This window comes from Mugil cephalus, chromosome 7, assembly GCF_022458985.1.
Source record: "Mugil cephalus isolate CIBA_MC_2020 chromosome 7, CIBA_Mcephalus_1.1, whole genome shotgun sequence".
In the NCBI taxonomy this organism is placed as follows: domain Eukaryota; kingdom Metazoa; phylum Chordata; class Actinopteri; order Mugiliformes; family Mugilidae; genus Mugil; species Mugil cephalus.
Genome location: NC_061776.1, coordinates 4,977,541 through 4,996,007, shown reverse-complemented (window position 1 = coordinate 4,996,007; position 18,467 = coordinate 4,977,541). Strand labels below are relative to the sequence as shown.

At 38.0% G+C, this 18,467-nt stretch overlaps 2 protein-coding genes across 2 annotated transcripts; both read right to left on the bottom strand.

Moving 5' to 3' along the window:
* Nucleotides 1-7,569: 7,569 nt before the first annotated feature.
* Nucleotides 7,570-11,360, bottom strand: LOC125011054 (poly [ADP-ribose] polymerase 2-like). The gene is made up of 3 exons (XM_047590051.1): nucleotides 11,231-11,360; nucleotides 9,021-9,139; nucleotides 7,570-8,485 (listed from the first exon to the last, which is right to left on the bottom strand). The coding sequence occupies exons 1-3, from the start codon at nucleotides 11,300-11,302 to the stop codon at nucleotides 8,335-8,337; spliced, it is 342 nt and encodes a 113-aa protein (XP_047446007.1). The 5' UTR covers nucleotides 11,303-11,360; the 3' UTR covers nucleotides 7,570-8,334.
* A 1,531-nt stretch (nucleotides 11,361-12,891) lies between these two features.
* On the bottom strand, nucleotides 12,892-18,116 carry LOC125010642 (poly [ADP-ribose] polymerase 2-like). Its single transcript, XM_047589403.1, has 13 exons — nucleotides 17,889-18,116; nucleotides 16,307-16,671; nucleotides 15,902-16,142; nucleotides 15,737-15,783; nucleotides 14,854-14,904; nucleotides 14,400-14,502; nucleotides 14,177-14,252; nucleotides 13,980-14,082; nucleotides 13,797-13,899; nucleotides 13,522-13,660; nucleotides 13,380-13,446; nucleotides 13,178-13,273; nucleotides 12,892-12,996 (listed from the first exon to the last, which is right to left on the bottom strand). The coding sequence occupies exons 3-13, from the start codon at nucleotides 16,089-16,091 to the stop codon at nucleotides 12,892-12,894; spliced, it is 1,080 nt and encodes a 359-aa protein (XP_047445359.1). The 5' UTR covers nucleotides 16,092-16,142; nucleotides 16,307-16,671; nucleotides 17,889-18,116.
* Between the last annotated feature and the right edge of the window lie 351 nt (nucleotides 18,117-18,467).

Genomic DNA, 18,467 nt, shown 5'->3' with positions numbered 1-18,467 from the left:
CACAGTGTCATGACAGTGGCTCGTGAAGTTTGCAGGTCTTTGACCTTCCCAAACATATTCTGGGAACTGGAGACTAGTTCCGCAATTAAAGGCGACAGTGCAGGGGCTATACTGTGGTGCTTTGTGTGGTCTGCTGATGAGCTGATTGTAGGGCCATGGCTGCCACAAAGCCAAGCGTCGGGCCTCTTAGTGCAGCATGTCTTTATTCGCAAATCAATGAATCAACCACAAGAGGAAGAAATCCTATCGCTTCTCTCCCAATTATTTAATCTGACAACAAAGGCTCAACGGGCAGGTTTTGAGTATTCTGAGTATCTCCAATCAGGTTGGCTTTGTTCACCAGAGATTTGCTCCTGGAAAATCTGCAGAGATTCCGCTTCCCCATACACATCTTTAAATCTTTACAGCACAGAGAGCTCGTGACGGGAGGAGGATGACTGAGAGCCATAGTTTTGCAAAGCTGTTCCCTGCAGCCAATATTATTTGAAGGTTGTCGCATCAAATCACAACGTGAACAAATGTTTCTAAGGGGGCGGAGCATCGATCAGTTGAATCTAAAGAGCCATTTATAGAGTAACACATAAAGCTTTCTTCTTTGACCTCTCTTTTTTTTCTCGTTTTGTTCTCCTCCTTTTGCTATCATGTTTTTTTGTAACCATTTTTGGCCCCATATTATTGCTGCTATATTTATTGCAGGTAGCACGGGTAACTTGCAAATGTTGCAAAAATACAGCATGTCAGCAAGTGTTTCTATGATTACAAAACTCAGTGACAGATCTCCAGCTAAGTTAACGTCAGCTTTCCAGAAAAGATCTCAAATACTCAGTCTTAACTTTGTCAGCCATTATTGATTCAGAATCCTCAAATGAAAAATCTTATTAGTCTGAGTCACGATTTTAACCATTTTTATCTTTCATAGTTTTAGTTGACAGAACGTCATTGCTTTTTAACTTTTAACCCAGAGCCTCCCCTAATAATACCATGGTTATAATGTTGAGATTGGTGAAGAGACCAAGGATTTCATGGCTAAGAAGAATAGTTAATGGAAAGACTTGATTAAAAGGATAGTTCGTGATTTTTCATGCATCGGGATGGCAGTTCATTATAGAGAAAGTGACAAAAGAAGGGATAACAGCTCATTTGTTGTAGGTTAAAATGTTAAAATGATGACTGCTTATCTGTTCTATGTTCAGCTGCTTTGGCCTTCCAGCCATGGAAACAACATTAGTAACAGTAACCATCAGGTGTAGATATAAACATTTTATTTTCTATTACTCTTTGTTTACAACCTTTTACTTACCCGTTATGAAAATGCACTTGGACAGGTTATATTACAATTGAATTTCAGTCGTATTTCTTATTATTTTTTTGGCCGTCTGTTTTGTGTTTTTATCCTGTCCACTCTCTGATGAGTCACAACTGTTTTGGAGGCACAAGGGAGAACTACACAATATTAGGAAGGTGGTCATAATGTTATGCCTGATCAGTATAGCTTGTAGTAAGACACAAAAAAACACGGAACGAGGAACTAGTTGAGCACAGTGTGGCTGCTGGTACTTTGTTAAAGACAGAAGAAATAAAGAGAATAGAATCTATTAACACAAACCTTTAAATCAGCTTCATGTACTTGATGTTTCTTGTAAATCTGCTATTAACATACACAGTTTATACAGCTTGAGGGGTTGGATTATTGACCCTGTATCACGCATGCGGAAAAGTCGTGACTGGAACTCGGACGTGTAAAACCGGCAGACATGAATCGGTGGCTAACCCCTGCAGCAAGTTTTAAAATGACTCTACGGAGCCTGGCAGGTGTTCATCGGAGTCCCTGGTGATTTAATTGGGCGCCTTATTAGTGTGAGTGTGTGTGTGTGTGTGTGTAGAACAGCAAGCGGTGTGCAGGATAAAATAAATATGGATTAACAAACTTAAGGTGAAAACGAGTATTTGAATTTTAAATGAGAAAGGGGTGGCCCACAATACTGCTGCTTTCTTTGAGGGTTTGGTGTCGTGTGTTAGCGCGCTAACTTTCACCTGTACATGACAACTTTAAATAAATAAAATCCATATATCCTAACTTGGTATGTTATAAATACCTTTAAGAGCTACTACTTAAACTAGCATCACCTTTGTACAGGAATAATCCATATAGTGAATTATACTAATACTCGATTCTAATGAAATTACACAAAGCACATTAACTAAACTTCCCCGTGAACGTGTTCAGAAACACACTGTTTAGGTAGTATATATGACAGTAGCAAACTAAAAATGGCTTTAAATCTTTGTCAGATGAGAAATGTACATTCATATTGGGGAAAATGCATTCAGTTAAACACTTTGCCTCTGTAATGGCTGATGGTGTTGAAATCCAATCAGCTCCTGCGCCGCAATCAACCAGCAAAACCTGAGGACGCTGTACCTCTCCACCGCCCACGCTATGTGGGTCCCTGTTTGTTGTCGCTGCCTTTGTAGTAACTTGCTGATCCAGGCTGTCAAAGACGGACGTTTCGTCTTCTTTTGTCTTCCAACCACCCGTGAAATAAATATCACTTCTCACCACAAACCTCTCAGCCTGTGTTCTGCTCCTGGCTTCCAGTTTGCATTGGTTTGTGATTGTAGTATTATTACTTATTCTTTCTACTTCTTCGCCCTCTTATGCTATCCATCCTACTTTTCCCCCCCCCTTTTTTTCGATTTTTCTGCCCCAAAGGGTACGTTGCAAAAAATCCATCACATCCAAGCGTTTGGTGATTACAAAACCCGGTGACAAGCAGGTCTCCAGTCTCCAAGACTTCATGAGAATGTCTTATGAAACCAGAAGAAGCCGCTCGGAACGAGTGGTCAAACGTCTTCAAGGACACACAAACAAGCTCTTTTGCATTTGGTATCAGTGCAAGCTCTGGACTAATCCTGGTGACATTTCCAAACAAAGCTGTTTGTTTCTCTCTTGTCCTTTCCTGTGCTAATGTGAAAAGACACACTTGAATGCACCGTGATGATGTTATGCCCTGCACAGCTGCATTTAGGTCTATTGGGGACGGGAGGTAAGACATAAGATGCTAACACTCCTCTAATGTCCCATTATTTCCGTTTCTCCTCTAATCTTGTTTATCTGATGGAGTCAAAAAGCTTCTCAAGCGAATGGAGAGAAATTAGTTGATAATTCACTGTCTCTAAACAGAGCACACTACGTGTTAAATCTGCTTCTGATTTAAAGCGAAAAGTTGGACAAAAGTGAACTGAAAAGACAACGCTTGGAGAGTAACATTGTTTTTTTTGTTTTTTTTCAAAGCGTAACTTGTAGAAAACTTCTTCACATCCTCGACGGCGACACCAAAAGCCCCAGCTCACGCACTCTGCAGACAGCCTGCTTCACCACGACAGTCGGTTTCAGATCGAGCCCGTCTCATCGGACCGAAGCAGTTTCACCTGCAGCCACAATTAACGGACAACGAATCCATCAGCGTGCTTGTGGGAAGGCAGCTCAGAGTGGGTGGGAGATGTGCAGGAGGTGAACAAGTTGTCTCAATTCTTAATTTTAATGAAACTCCGTCTGCAGGCTTTCAGTGCAGAAAGAGGACCCCAGAGGCACCAACAACAGCATCATCTGTAGTAGCAGCTGCAGGAGGATCTCCTTTTTTACTTCCTCCTCCTCAAGAGTAAAAGCTGAGATTCTATGTCAGCACAAAGAAGTTATTTAACCCTGTTAAGCAGAATAATCAGTTAAAAGAATGGATATGAATCTGATGGTAGTTCAGCGAAGGAAGTTCTGTTTGAAAAGTTTCTTTATGTTGTGTTTTTTTTTTGCATGTGTTGGAATTGGTGTGGAAGCAGATGATCATTCCTCTGAAAAGTTATATGGACCAAAAGCTGAATAGATTGGCAGAGTGGATTAATGAACAACGGAAGTATCCTCATATTGCAGCCCCACAACTACCAGTTTGCAATGCAACCGACTCCAAAAGTTTAATTCCAAACTCCCTGGATGATCGCGTGCACATCATGAAACATGAAGGAGGCTCAGCAGGATCATGGGGCTGCTTTACTTCCAGACAGAAATGGGAGTTTTACGGAGGCGATCTGAAGCGGAGATACGTTCTGCACAAGGTTGGAGAACTCAGCATCAGTGGCAGACCTGAGCTCCAAATGTTTGGAAAGAAAAAAGTCAGTGGATGAATGTAAATGTTGCCTTAAGAACGCCAACATGAACTTGATGATCTCAACAAATCCCAAAACAGTGGTGAAATTTAAAGTGTGTTATCTTATTATATACAGTACATCTTAGAATGAGGAACAAGCAGAACCTGAAGTGTGGACAGAGCAATCATATCCACTAACATCTGAAGTCAAGGAAGAAGAAGAGGAAGAACAAGAAGAAGAAACTAATTTAAAATCCATCAATCATTAACAAGACATTTTAGAGACTTTTATTCCAACGAGAATATGAATATGAATAGTAAACTGTTATTTTGTTCTCTTCTCAACAAGTGGCTGTTGCATACACCAGTCAGCCACAACATTATGACCACTGACAGGAGAAGTTAATAACATTTAAACCAGACCTTAAAGACAGTAGTAGTAGTAGTAGAGAATGGACATGGATAAAAAGATGACACTGTTCTCATTCAGGACTGATACGATGATCGGCCACAACATTATGACCAGTGACAGGAGAAGTTAATAACATTAAAACCATCTTGTGACAATTCATTGTTCTGCTGGGAAATTTCTGGACCTGGTTTTAATTCATGTGGATGTTACTTAGACATGTAGCGCCCACCTAGACCAGACCAGAGGTGCCATTAAGACGTTTGAGATTATCTGATGTTACCTCAATGTGCTCTTGAAAAATATTTTTAAAAAAGTATCCATTTTTGACATAGATGTGATTTGAGCTCGTAGCATGTTGGTATTAAGAGACAATGTTTAAGAAGGAGAAGGAAGCATGGATTTACCTGGATTTAATTTAGAATAAACACTTAAGAAGCTTCTCATACACACATGCTGTCTTTGTTATTATTAAACTTCTATACAAGTGTTTCCAAAGGTTTATAACTTTTCCGTGGAGCTCTTTCGCCTCCTAGTGGTTATGTAGTTTATGACAACCTGTCTTGGTTCACAGATCTATAGTGGTGGAAAAAAAAGTTTTCAGACCATCTCAAATACTATCAATAAATATTTGAGGTAAAATCTTTTTTGTGTGTGTTTCAAAAGGTGTGGCAGCATTAGACAGACGCAAGCAAATACAAATTATATTTATTTTCTTTATTGTTTACAAAAACAAAACTAAATTCTTGACGGTTTCAGTATGTCAGTTCTCAACATCAAAGTCAACTAATAACAGAGAATGTGCTCAAAACTGAACAAATCATAAGTAAAGCATCACCTCATCAAATGAATATGTAGTCGTCCTCCCATCAGCAGCAGTAGAGCTCTAATCCTGGCTCCATGTTCCCTACGAACCTTTCACACTGTTGAGGGCTAATCACGTCCCATTCTTCTTGAATTACTACTTTGAATTCTTCTAAATTCTTTGGTTTGGTACCTTTTGATAATCCACCACAGATTTTCAGTGGCGCTCATGTCTGGCCACTCTAAGACCTGGATACTGTGCTCCTGCAGCCAAGTTCAGGTTCTCCCTGGATGTGTGGCAAAGGGCATTATCTTGTTGAAACATCCAGTTTTGACCCCGATAGAACAGAGCACGTGCAGAAGGGAGCATGTAGGTTTGGAGAATGACTCATTATTTGGCAGAGTTCAATGCGCCATCACAGACCAATGAGACGACCAACACCAGCAGCACTCATGCATCCAAACCCTGATGCTGCCTCCGCCATGTTTGACAGTAGGTGATGTACATGCTGGAGATAAAGCTTCACTTGGCCTTCTGAGTAGCCTCACATTAGCAGGAGGAAGATAAAGCTGGAAACTGGACTCATCTGACCACAGAATCTTCTCCCAGTTCCTGACTGTCCAGGTCTTGTGTGCCTGGGCCCAACAACTCTGGGTTAACCTCTGTCTCTCATTGATCAGGGGCTTCGTAACAGCCTTGTCAAACCCACGTCAAAATGTGAAATAGCTACGTTTGTCCACAGGGCAAAACGTATCAGTTTCACAATTTGGGCCTGAAAATGGTAAAACATTCACGTTTTTTAATCCTAGTCTTTTCTATTGGCCTCCTGACGGGTCACGTGACTGCTTGTAGGGCTTCTCAAAATAAAAACTGGCGGCTTTCTTTCATTCTGAGTGGAAAATAATAATAATAATAATAATAATAAGCTTTATTTATATAGCACCTTCCACGGATAAAAATCACAAAGTGCTTAACAATAAAACAAGTACACAAAATAAAATAAAAATAAAATAAAACAAGTGGAAGTAAAGTAGTTGTGTTAAAACAATCAATGAAAAGGTTAATTTAGGCAATGAGCAATCAGTATAAAAAAAATCAATGCATAATATTTGGTAAAATATTATGCATTATTTCAATGTATTATAGTTGGTCATAAAAAATATTTTAGATAGATAGACTGAAAGATATTAATTTAACGACGTACCTGACGTCGTTATGCTGGTTGCTATGGACACAGCAGACGAAACCAAGTGGCCTGTATGTTAACATATTATTTACATTGTGTAACTATGTGTGCTGATAATATATTTGTGTAACTATTAATGATAATCTTTCAATAAAAAAAAAACAACATAAAACATATTTTCTCTTGGTATGAAATTGGTATAGTTTTACGTTTTCTGATGTTATGCTGGTCTGTCACTTACAATAAGTCTGACATAAATATAAACCAACAAAAAACAACTGTAGCACCGTCAAAAACAGTTTGCTTCGCCCATCAGCGTCTTTGTTACAATAATCAATCAACTTAAAACGATTACACCTGTGGCAACCATTGACCGTATCCACCTTATGCCTGGGGAGATCAGTATGGGTGCGACTTCCAGTTTGGTAGCGGAAGTAGCAGTTACCGAGTTGCTAATATACCGCTCTGGTCGTTATAATGGGTTTTAACAAGTTTTAACTTTCAGCAACGTTGCTCAAAATGTCCCTTCGGAGCTCTGGCACCTGTTGTGCTGTTCATGGCTGTACTAACAACCAGAGGAAGCTAAATTTGTGGCTTGATGAACAGTGTTTTGAACATGGGCCCAGAACAAAAGAGATCGCTCCTGTGTTCAGCGCTACAGTTTCCATCGCCCACCTACAGACGAGGAAGCCAGAAGAATGCGGCTGAAGAACTTGAATTTGAAGAGACCCCCGAAAACACTGTTTGTCTGTTCATTTCATTTCATTGACAAAAAGCCGACGGAGGAAAACCCGATTCCTACTTTGTGGCTGGTCTAAGACAGAGCACCAGAGAAGATCAATTAAAATCTACCTCACTCAGTCCCGACTCTTCTTCTCTGTCCCAGTTCCTGGTGATCGACTGTCAGCTAGAACATTACATCACCGCTGCTCTCATCATCTACCTGGACATAATCCTCATCTTCCTCTCTCTACTGGGTGAAAGGAGGAGGTGAAACTGTACACAAAGACACACACACACTCCAACCTGTGAAAGAGAACCTCCTTTATTGTTGTTTGTTTGTATATAATGTAACAAAGAGTGAATGATTTTCCACAGATTCTCGTCTTTGTCTGTTTCACACCAACAAAAAGAAAATATAAAGATATTTATGTTCTTACATTTTAACCCAAATATTTGATTTACTGGAACTAATTAGTAGTTTTTGACACTATTAAGACACATTTCATCACGTCTAGAGTCTAAAGATCCACATCCAGAAGCTTTTATTGACACAAAGCAACATGGAGCAGGAGTGTAAAAGGTTCTACATATATTCTTCACATCTATCAAGCAGCAGTTCCACCTTAAGTACCCAAGATATAGTTAAAAGTGATTAAGATGTAGTTAACTAAAATCTATTTAAAAGTCATTAAGGATACAGAGATGAGGAATTACAGATCACACAAACCCTGCTGGACTGTTAACACGTCTATTATTTTCTCAACACATCCCAGAATCATTTTTATTCGTCCAACGTCCCAAAGACTTTAAGTTGAATCTAATTCATCACAAAGAAAAGAAGCTAATAGTCAGAGAAGCTGCCACCAGACGTTTTTCTATCAGGTGTCTGATCCATTAATCGTTGCAGTGAGGAGGTAAACGTTCCTCTTATTGACTCAGTTCAGCTCTGACGTCACATCCCCAAAACCAAAACCAGCTACTGATGCATGAACCGATGTTATCTCTGATTCTGAGAGAGGAGACCCCCCAGATATCACCCCACCATGTAGCTTTGTCAACCTCATCACAGTTAAGGGAAGTTAAACCGGATCCTCAGCAGGTACCTCATGCGAACCTGGGCTGGATTGTAAATGACATATCGGTTGTAGAGGAGGGAGTAGCCGATGGCTGTACCCCCTTCTCTTGCCTGAATGCGACCCATTGGTACGATCACATCATGCCTAAGAGAAAAAGACAGAATCAAATGAAGCAAATTTACATTAAGACAATTTTAGTGGCGTCAACGACACAACATTTATAGGCCCTTAATGGTGAAAATAAGACATTTATGTCAACATAGCACATCCGCCCCATAGGGTTACACTGTAGAATCTAACTTTTGATGTAGCAAACATGGCGCCCATGATTTGAGTTGACCAGACTCTCTCTAATACATGGCTCTGATAAAGCTCCCTTGTTACATTGCTATCTTGACCGTAATGCATACAATACCCCGGTCAGATCAGTCAATCAATCAACCCACTCATCTATCCATCCAACAGCTGTTTTGAAGAAGTTTGAGCCAAAGTCATTAAAGCCAGGAGAGATAAGTTAGAATCCTTCCTATAACACTTATTGTTCTGGTCTCTTTGGTTCCTGCTCTTCATTCACATATTTAACAGCAATCCAGGAATATTTAATGATGTTTTGTTGTGTTGGAAGTCGGGCTCAGCTGAATCAATGTCCAGTATTAAATGTATAGTGAGACACACTCACAGTGTGACAGAGTTGTTGGGGTCAGGTCTGGTTTGTCCCTGGATCTTGATGCTGTCTTTTCCTTCAGGTAGGTCCCTGGCTTTAGGGTCATCAGTCTCGTGACAGTTTCCCAGGTCCACCTGCAGCCACAAACACACAAACAGCACAGACATTAAAACATTTTGTGTTTAGGGGTTATATCTGTAAATTCAATTTACTATAAAACAACAAACTATCATTAAACCAAGCATATTCTTACTCTCTTTTTCCGCTTTAAGCACGGTTTATGACTTAATGGGACAAGACATCATAACGTAACCACACAGCCTACGAAGGCGCAGGACATTTATTCTCACTGGCTCACTAGTTGGTGCAGTGTTCACTTTTTTTTTTTTGTCTACGTCCTGCTTCACTTTCAACAATGACAACTGACACTTTTCTGAAATTTCTGTGAAGGAAAAACTTGGAACCTCCTCAGTGAGGAGGATGGTTTAGGATCTAAACGATCAATTTTATTACTGAGTACATGCAGAAGCAGTTGGAAATACTAAAGCAGAAACATGAGACTATTAAGCAGATGAATCACAGCTCTTGTGGTCTCCATTGCCAAGATGTGTAATTATATTTCTGGGGAGGTGCACATCAACTATGGTGCTCGGGTCTGAGCTGTCACCATGTCAATTTGACTCAGAAGCATAACCTGCCCATTAGGGTTAACTTGTTACTGAACTTCACCGCACACAGAATGTGGGATATGTGGGATAAGTTGATCTAGATTCACTCCATTGGGATCTGATTATGTAAAGATCCTTTGGACCAATCAAATCGTTTGGGCCCGTGTTGGTTAAACTGTTGAAAAAGATCTCTTACCCTCAGTGTTGGGCAAGATACTTAAAAAACATAATGCATTATTTATTACTGTGATTTTGAAGTAATTAGTTACATTATAATATTACTGTCTTCGAATTGTAAGGCCTTGCATTACTTTTACATTTCTTTCCCCAAAATAACTAGAAATATGGATTCTGGCATGGCATAATGACTAAGCTATGCTAACGCTAACAACAGTACAATATAATGGCCACAGTTATAGGTCATGGAACAATACACATAGTGATAGAGATACTGTAAATTTAGATGTATTCTTATCAAAATCAATATTGTTAGAAGCTACTGCTATATATGAAAAGAAAGCTGCACCACGCTACAAGTTTTCTTAAATTACTATCTCATAAGGTACAGACATCTTTTGGTTTCACACACAAAGTGAATTTAACTACAGTGTTATTTGTATCGTTTTCTCTGATAAACTGAAAAATAATGAGCTTATGTTCATCTGGTGAACACAGAGACTCTGTCATCTTCTCTCCAATCAGCTGTTCTCTAGCACTAACAGGAAGTTAACATTTGCTTGGATTTTTTTTCTGTTCTGTTGATCTCAAATTTGTATAAAAACACACAACTTAATTTATTTTATTTGGGGTTTAAATTCATTGTAATGTGTGTTACTGACATTTAGTCAAATGTAAATATTACAATAATTGTTTTGTAATACCTTATATTACGCTACAGCAAAAAGTAATGCATTACAGTAATTCCATTACTTTTGTAATGCATTACTCCCAACACTGCTTATCCTGAATTAAATAGCAGGAGAATGGTCTCACAGATAAGACACAGATGCAACCAGTCTACAGCTCCTTTATTATGACTCTAACAGGGCTGTGTCTGTGTAACTGTGTCTAGGTCAGGACCTACTGTATGAAAGTTAATGCAACCTCACTATTGTCAGTCCATTTTGTACCTGTTGTACTGCATGTAGTGATTCATTGATGCAAGTTAAACTTTGAAACAAGAGTCCAGTGACTTTGTCATCTTTGATAAAAGAATTTCTATAACAGTTATACACAGTGAAGAGTAACAGCGACGTAGTCATGCAAATTATCTGAGAACCGTGGAGTTGGATTAGTTTACAGTAAATGGCTCCGGTTGGTTGTAGGATTAAATAATTTCGTGGGGAGGTATTTATTTTTTCCCTCTATCAACAGAAACATGCCCCACACTGAAATCCATATGATGAGTTAACAGACTCATATTATGATAAAGACTGAGTGTGGCTCTGGAAAAAGAAAACCTATAAGTCACCACTGAGAACAGATTCTCTCATCGGTTATTTTCAGTATTTGCTGGTCAAGTTATTTAAAAAGATATTAAAGATCAAATGAACTCACTTCACACAGCAGCAGCACTCCCTCCGGGTTGTTCTTGTTGGGATAGCAAGATTTGGCACCTTCTGATGACATGTCAGTAAAGTAGATATCTTCACCAAACTGGATGAAAGAGAAAATAACAGATTTTATACTAAACCACTGATCATTTAATTAAAAAAAATGTCTGAAATGTAAGAAAATCATGAATGCACCTTCCAACATGGATTCTATTTACTTATAGTTTTCAAATCCTGAGAAGGACATGAAAGAATCAAGAGCCTATAACTGTGAAGCACGTTGGTGGCAGCATCATGGTGCTTTGCTACAGGAGCAACTGATGCAGATTCAGGAAACAGATGTGGATGTGGATCTATTAGAAGCAACATCTCAAAACATCAACCAGGAAGTTAAAGCTTGGTCTCAGCTTGGGTCTTGGGAGGAAATGTTTACTCTATTTTTATTTTTTAGACTTCCATCTTCCCACCCAGTTTACCTTGGAACCAGCTGTAGGAGTTTCAGGTGGAGCCACTTGGAGACCTTCACGGAGGATGCTGACCCAGTTAAAAAGATGGGAATCGTACCACAGCAGAATCATGGTGGAGACACAGACATAGAGGCAGTGAGCTACTCCAGAAAAACATCATTTAAATCTCCTATTATCTTTGGGGTCAATTTGACCCCATTGAATGTTTAATGTCTCTAAATATATGATTAACATTTTTTTCTTTGCTTCATATTTAATGGGGACGCTGACACTGGCCTCCAATATAATATATGTTATCATTCTTGATAATAGTTCTGATAATAGTTTCATACTAAATGTTCGTAATTATACGAAGACACTTAAATGTGCCTCCTGTGCAAAATTTGACAGCAAGATTTGTCATTTCATTCACAAAACTAAGGTAACATTTAGTTGTATTTATTTCAAACTCAATATGGACTTTGAGAATATGGTGGAGTGATTTACCGATTAAATAAATAAATGGTTCTTTGAGGTAATTACTCAAGATGAACTGTATACATGTATACATTACCTGTTTACACAGATCTGGCATAACATTATGACCACTTTCCTAATATTGTGTAGGTCTCCCTTCCAAAACATCATCATCAGAGAATGGACATGGATCCTCTCTCGTCTATTAACACAATGTTGTTAGTGTTTTGGTCCTACAGGTTGAGGGGAGGGGCCTCTGTGGATCATCCCACAGATACTTGATCAGTTTTGGGATCTAGTAAATTTGGAGGCCAGGTCAACACCTGTGTGTTTTTTTTTCAAGGTGTTTCTAAAGCGTTTTTTGTGTGTGTCTCTGTCAGGCTGCATCCTGCTGTCATCAAGGAGAGTCATTGCTATGGGGTGGGGGCTCTGGTCTGGTCTAGGTGGGTGCTACATGTCTAAGTAACATCCACATGAATTAATACCAGGTCCAAAATGTTCCCAACAGAACAATGAATTGAAGATGATTAATGTTATTTTTTACTTTTCCCGTCATAATGTTGTGGCTGATCGGTGTTTATCTTATCAGATCATTTTATTTCATGTAAACAGTTTAGTTGGAATCTCAGATCTTGTAGTCTTTTTTATTTGATGCAGGCAAACATGTAACTGATGAATACAAATCAAAGTGTTGAACTGAGGCAACATAAAGAAGTAAACAGTTCTTCTACTGACCTGTTTTTTAACTGTGACAGGTCACTCCTTTTTTGTTCACTGAGAAGATGTCAATGACAGTCATGGTGAAGTCTGTGGAGTCTTGAGTTGTCTGCAGGTACTTTTCTATCCGCTTCACACACAGAGAGAAGAGGAACATGAAGTTACAGCAACACAAGTTACATCTTGAAATCTGGTGGATTAAAGAAATGAATCTGTGTCCTCAGATATAAAGGAGTCTGTAAATACATTGATTAATACCATGAAACATTAGATGAACCTCTTACATGAAAGTTAATTTCATCTTTACTGACCTTATACTCATCACTGGCTGAGTCCAGAGGCTGCAGGTCAAACTGGAGGGAGTCATACAGTCTGTCCAGAGGATGTTTACCAATGTCTCTTAGTTCCTTAAAAAACATCAGCAGCCAGGAATTACAGATACACAGATACACAGCAAGTAGAAGATTATGAAAAAAAAAAAAAAAAAATGACTAAATCAAAACACAGTTTCACCTCCAACAGGGCTTTTTTCTCCTTCAGCTCTTCTTCTGTTTTGATGATTGGTGGGGTAGTTTTTTTCCTGGAGAGTTACATCTATTAGTTACAACCCAGACTCTACCAGGGTATGTTAAGGATTCAGCTGAACGCTCCTTACCCAAAGTCATGGGGGATACGAGTGTAAAACTTGCAGCAGGGTTCCTTCAATTCATCATCTGTGCCATCCTTCTTCAAACACTCCTCTATGCTCTTTAGAGCCTCATAGCCTGCATCGATCTGCTCTGAGGTCAGTTTGCCTACAGGTAGAAAGACAAAAACACAAAGCGATGGAAATATCATCACTTTGTCTCCAGCTCTAATGGCACAAATGGGGAATAAATTCTGAGATGAATAAAAGCTTCCATCACATTCATAGTGTGACCTGTTTGTTACCGAGTGGAACTTTGTTGGGGTTAATCTCCTTCTTCTCCTCCATGGCTACGGGGTCAAAGATGAGCTTCAGTAGAGTCTGGATCTTCTCATCCAACTCTGAGGGCTATGAGAACAGTGTCAGACTCCAGATTCAATTCAATCAAAGCTCCTGATAAATACTGAGGAGTCACAGACATTTTATACCTTTTCATCTGTGTTGTGGTCTATTAACACCAAGTCATATTTTCCATCTACTTTCTTAAATTTCTCCCGGTTCTCCCACTTGTTCTTGGTCTGTTCCCGAAACCTGTAGTAAAACAAACAAGTAGCAGAATTTAACTGAGCACACTTCTACAAAACATACGTGGAAATCTATTTAGTCAGTTACAAAAAACTCTTACTTCTTCTTGAAGAACTCTTTGGCTTCCTCCAGTTTACTTTTTTCATATACGTACTCAGTTTTATATTTACTTCCCACTGCAGACACAACAAATAAACTAAATTAAATCAATTGAACAAGGATTTATGAGCCAGATTAATTTTTAGAGAAACAGTTTTATTTTATAAATTCCCCACACAAGTAAAAAGCACAATATAAGTACAATATATTAAATATAAAGTCACCTCTGCCTGATTGTGTCCTCACAATATAAATGTTGGAGCCGACGACTTCAAGCAACTGGATCCGATAAAATTTGTTGGTGTTTGATGATGCCTCGATGTTTGTCTGTGGAATAAAACATAAAGTGTTCGGTACAAATCTAAAAGAGCAATATGTTCACATGAGTTTTTATTTTATTAGACAAGAAAGAATCTTTAGAAGAGTCCAGGAGCAGCACTAATATCTATGAAGATGAAGATGTTTGGTTATTCTACTATATTATAAGAGTTTATCAAAATGCACTGAAGTCACGATGACTATAAATCATGATTAGAGGTCTAAAGTTATTCTGGATGCATTTGAAGGAAGATGTGAGAAATACAACTATTTCTTTAGACAGTCTCTTGATGTGAAAACCTTTAAATTACAACAGCTAATGTTTACAAAGATTAAATGTCAGGACTGAAGTCAACTAACCTGGTTTAGCATCACGTCGTAAAGAACATCTCTTTCACGGTAAACACGTTCCTGAAAGACAAAAAAACAGTTAAATGAATGAAGACAACTGTTCCTGATCTGACCTGATCATATTTACTTGTAAATGTTTCATTTTCTGACTTATATAAAGTTTTATTTGTTGCTTTAATGGATAAATGATTAAATAAAATCACACACTGAAAACACAAGTGACAGATTAATGTGATAAATGTCAAAGAAAAACAAACCAGTCAGGAACAAAGTCTTCCACTAATAATCAGAATAAAAATACGTCTTGTAACCGACTCAATCAAACAGACTGGACTGAAGAGAAGGAGTTTTGATAAAACATCAGCTCCTATAATCATGTAAAGACTTGATCTGATCGTTTCTCTCTGGTCACAATAAACCATCTGTCTCTGAGCAAGTTTGAAGTGTTGGAAAAGATGAATGAAGCTGGAAAATATATATTTTTTTATAACTGTTATAAATGTGTTCATGTATAAGACGTTACTCTGGATAATCATTCATATAACAGAGATTAAATCTCTTCAGGCTGTTCATCTGATGAAATATCCTAAAACTATTTATAGTGGCTCAACTGGTCCATGCAGAGTCTGAAATAAGAGGCTTCACTGGTGGAAGCTTTTCTCCCTCTACACTAATATATCAGTATTATTGTGTAACCACTCCCTACACACTGAACAGACACTCAGCTGTATGAAGCTACATTTTTACCATCAGCTCGTGTGTTTTACAGACATTGAACAGATTAGTAGCCACTCAGAGGCTGGAGGAGTTTAACTAGAGGGTCTGTTCTTCTCCTCAACCACAGCTGATAGAAATCATTCAACATCTGTTGTTGTGGACAGAGATGTTTTACCTTTCTGGGCTCCTCTTTGCATTCAGAGTCCTCTGTCTTCACATCTTCTGTTTAACATATAAAGATCAGAAACATTAAACTAGTGTTGTAATTCACTCTTGACCTTAAACACTTTCTCCTCCTCTTTGGTCTTACATGCAGTCTACAACATCAGATCCACCTTACCTTCACTTTTTGTTTCTTCCTGGGACATTTTCTCAGTTTTTGTGTGACTCTTGCTTTGTCTTCTTCTTCTGTTAGTGGCACGTCTCTCTTCTGCCTCCTGCTCTTCCTCTTTGATTTGAACCATTTTATATATAGTTGTGTGCAGGTATGTGGGCGTGAATGTGGGTGTTGTTGAAGAGGCAGATTTCATTGTTGTGTTTTCATTGTGATATGACAACAAAGGTCAAGTAGAATCGATTCACTGAAGAACAGTCAGTGAACAATGACCACATTTTAATTAAATGACAAATAAAGGAGACGAGATGACAGAGAACACAAAAATGTAAAAGATGAAACCAAAATGTAGGACACATTATAGATATATATACATACGTTGATATACATATAGACACATAATAAACACACCTGGTTCATTTTCCTTTCATACTGTGTAACAACATTAATCCGTCTTCTTCAGATCAACTTTGTAATTCATCTCTGAGCCCAGCGTCACGTCACATTCACGACCACATTCCTGCACACACACATATATAAAACTGTTTTTCTCAGCTGGTGTTAATTAGACATTTTGCAGCCTTTTGCTCAAATGTATTATAAAAGTTGGGCTGTATTTGAACTTTTTATTAAAAGATAAATGAAAATCTTCTTATGACGTGTTCCCTCTGTTCTGTTTGTTTGTTCAGAAAGTGTGAGTGACACTGTTGACGTGGCGCTTCATGATGAGAAACCGGTTCAAATCAATGTGGAAGAGCAGGAAGCAGAAGAACAACCTGCAGACAATAGAAGGAGAAAGTAAAGAAGTGTTCATGTGTAACCAGGTTACACATGAACACTTTTCATTTAATTCTGTCAATAAACCTGAAAAACAATATAACAGTTATAACAACGGCGCTAACATTTTACTACAGAACAGATTATCACAAAGTCCTTCTCTTCAGTCCAGTCTGTTGTGATTGAGTCAGTGGAAGACATTGTTGTGTCATTTTTAAACTTCCTGACTCTGATATTTGCACATTTTCTTATTTTATTGTGTTTTCAGTGTGTTCTTCTCTTGAATCATTTGTCTGATTAAAGCAACAAATAAAACTTTACATAAGTCAGAAAATAAAACATTTCAGATCAGGAACAGTTGTCTTCATTTCATTCATTTTTTGTCTTTCAGGCTCATGTTTACAGTCCAGTCGCTTACTCACGTGAGTAAGTGAGTAGTCTTAATATAAGAAATAAAATACTTGGTTTGAGCCGATATAGACTAAAATTAAGTGAAATAATCTGCCAGTGCAGTAACATAATCACACTTGGTAAGAAAAAAAAAATACATATTACGCAAGTGAGAAATATCTTAAAATAAGTGGTAGACACTCATTCCAAGTACTGTATACAAGTATAATAATCTCAAAACTAGTTTTTCAATTCTCATTTCACTTTTTGTTTCTCACTCAAATTGAGTGAAAAAAAAACTAAATCGAGAGCAACTTAACAAGACGATTACTTTTAATTCAAGAGTTATGATTAGCTTTTATCTTAATCAATACTTTTAAAATCACATTTTTAAGACACGCATTAAGATGAATTAGAGCCATAGAACAAACTGTATGAAACAGCTGGTTAGCGCAGACTAGTTACTGCATTCACAATAAATAAAGAAATCACATACCTCAGTGGACTGTGCATCATCATATCAGAGTGGTGAATTAAACATTGTAATCAGTTGTAATTCTCTTAATTCTGAATCAATTTTAATAAAAAATTTACAGATAATCTAATTAATTTACATTTGAAGTTGTAGCTATTCAGAAGGTTAATGTTTTAGTATAAAATTGAGTAGATCCACCCCAGTAACTGGATTTAAATGAAACAAGCAACCATCATGCTCAATTTATCCAGTTTATAATGAAACCAATTTCATTAAAATCAGTTCAGAATTCAGTTATGACGTAAAAATAAAACAATAACTATGTGGAAAACGTATGTTTCACTACATTACCTCTTAAAGTCGACACCTTCGCGTCAAGTTCGTCCATGCTGTTAGCGGTTTTAGCTAGCAAGTTAGCTCAGGTAGCGTTAGCTCGTGCTCGGCTGCAACAGTGTACACAACAAATACACATTGAAACGTGGATAATATTTAAAACGTATGTGACTAAAAACACGAGATAATCGATACAACTTAACCTGCAATGAAATACAAATTCAAAACGTCTCAGACGAGGTAGCTTTAATACATCCAGAGAGCCGTACTGTTGTTCTTCTTTGTGTTCGCTACTGCGCATGTCCAACTTTCAACCTCCACGATAAAAAAGTGCGATGCCTCACTTCTTAAAAAACAGGTGAATGTATTATGCTTACTTAGATTTTCATAGATTCTGAATAAAACACGTTGTTTTCAGAGATGGAAATAGCCATGGGGTGTGTCATCTCTCATTTCCGTTTAATCTTTAATGAGGGCTGTGCAGTAAGGTGAAATAGCGGGACAGTCTAACCACTGCTGAACCATTGACTGCTACCATTTCCAAAACAGGGATTTATGACATATATTAATTTTATGTAACTGAACATTAAAAATCCT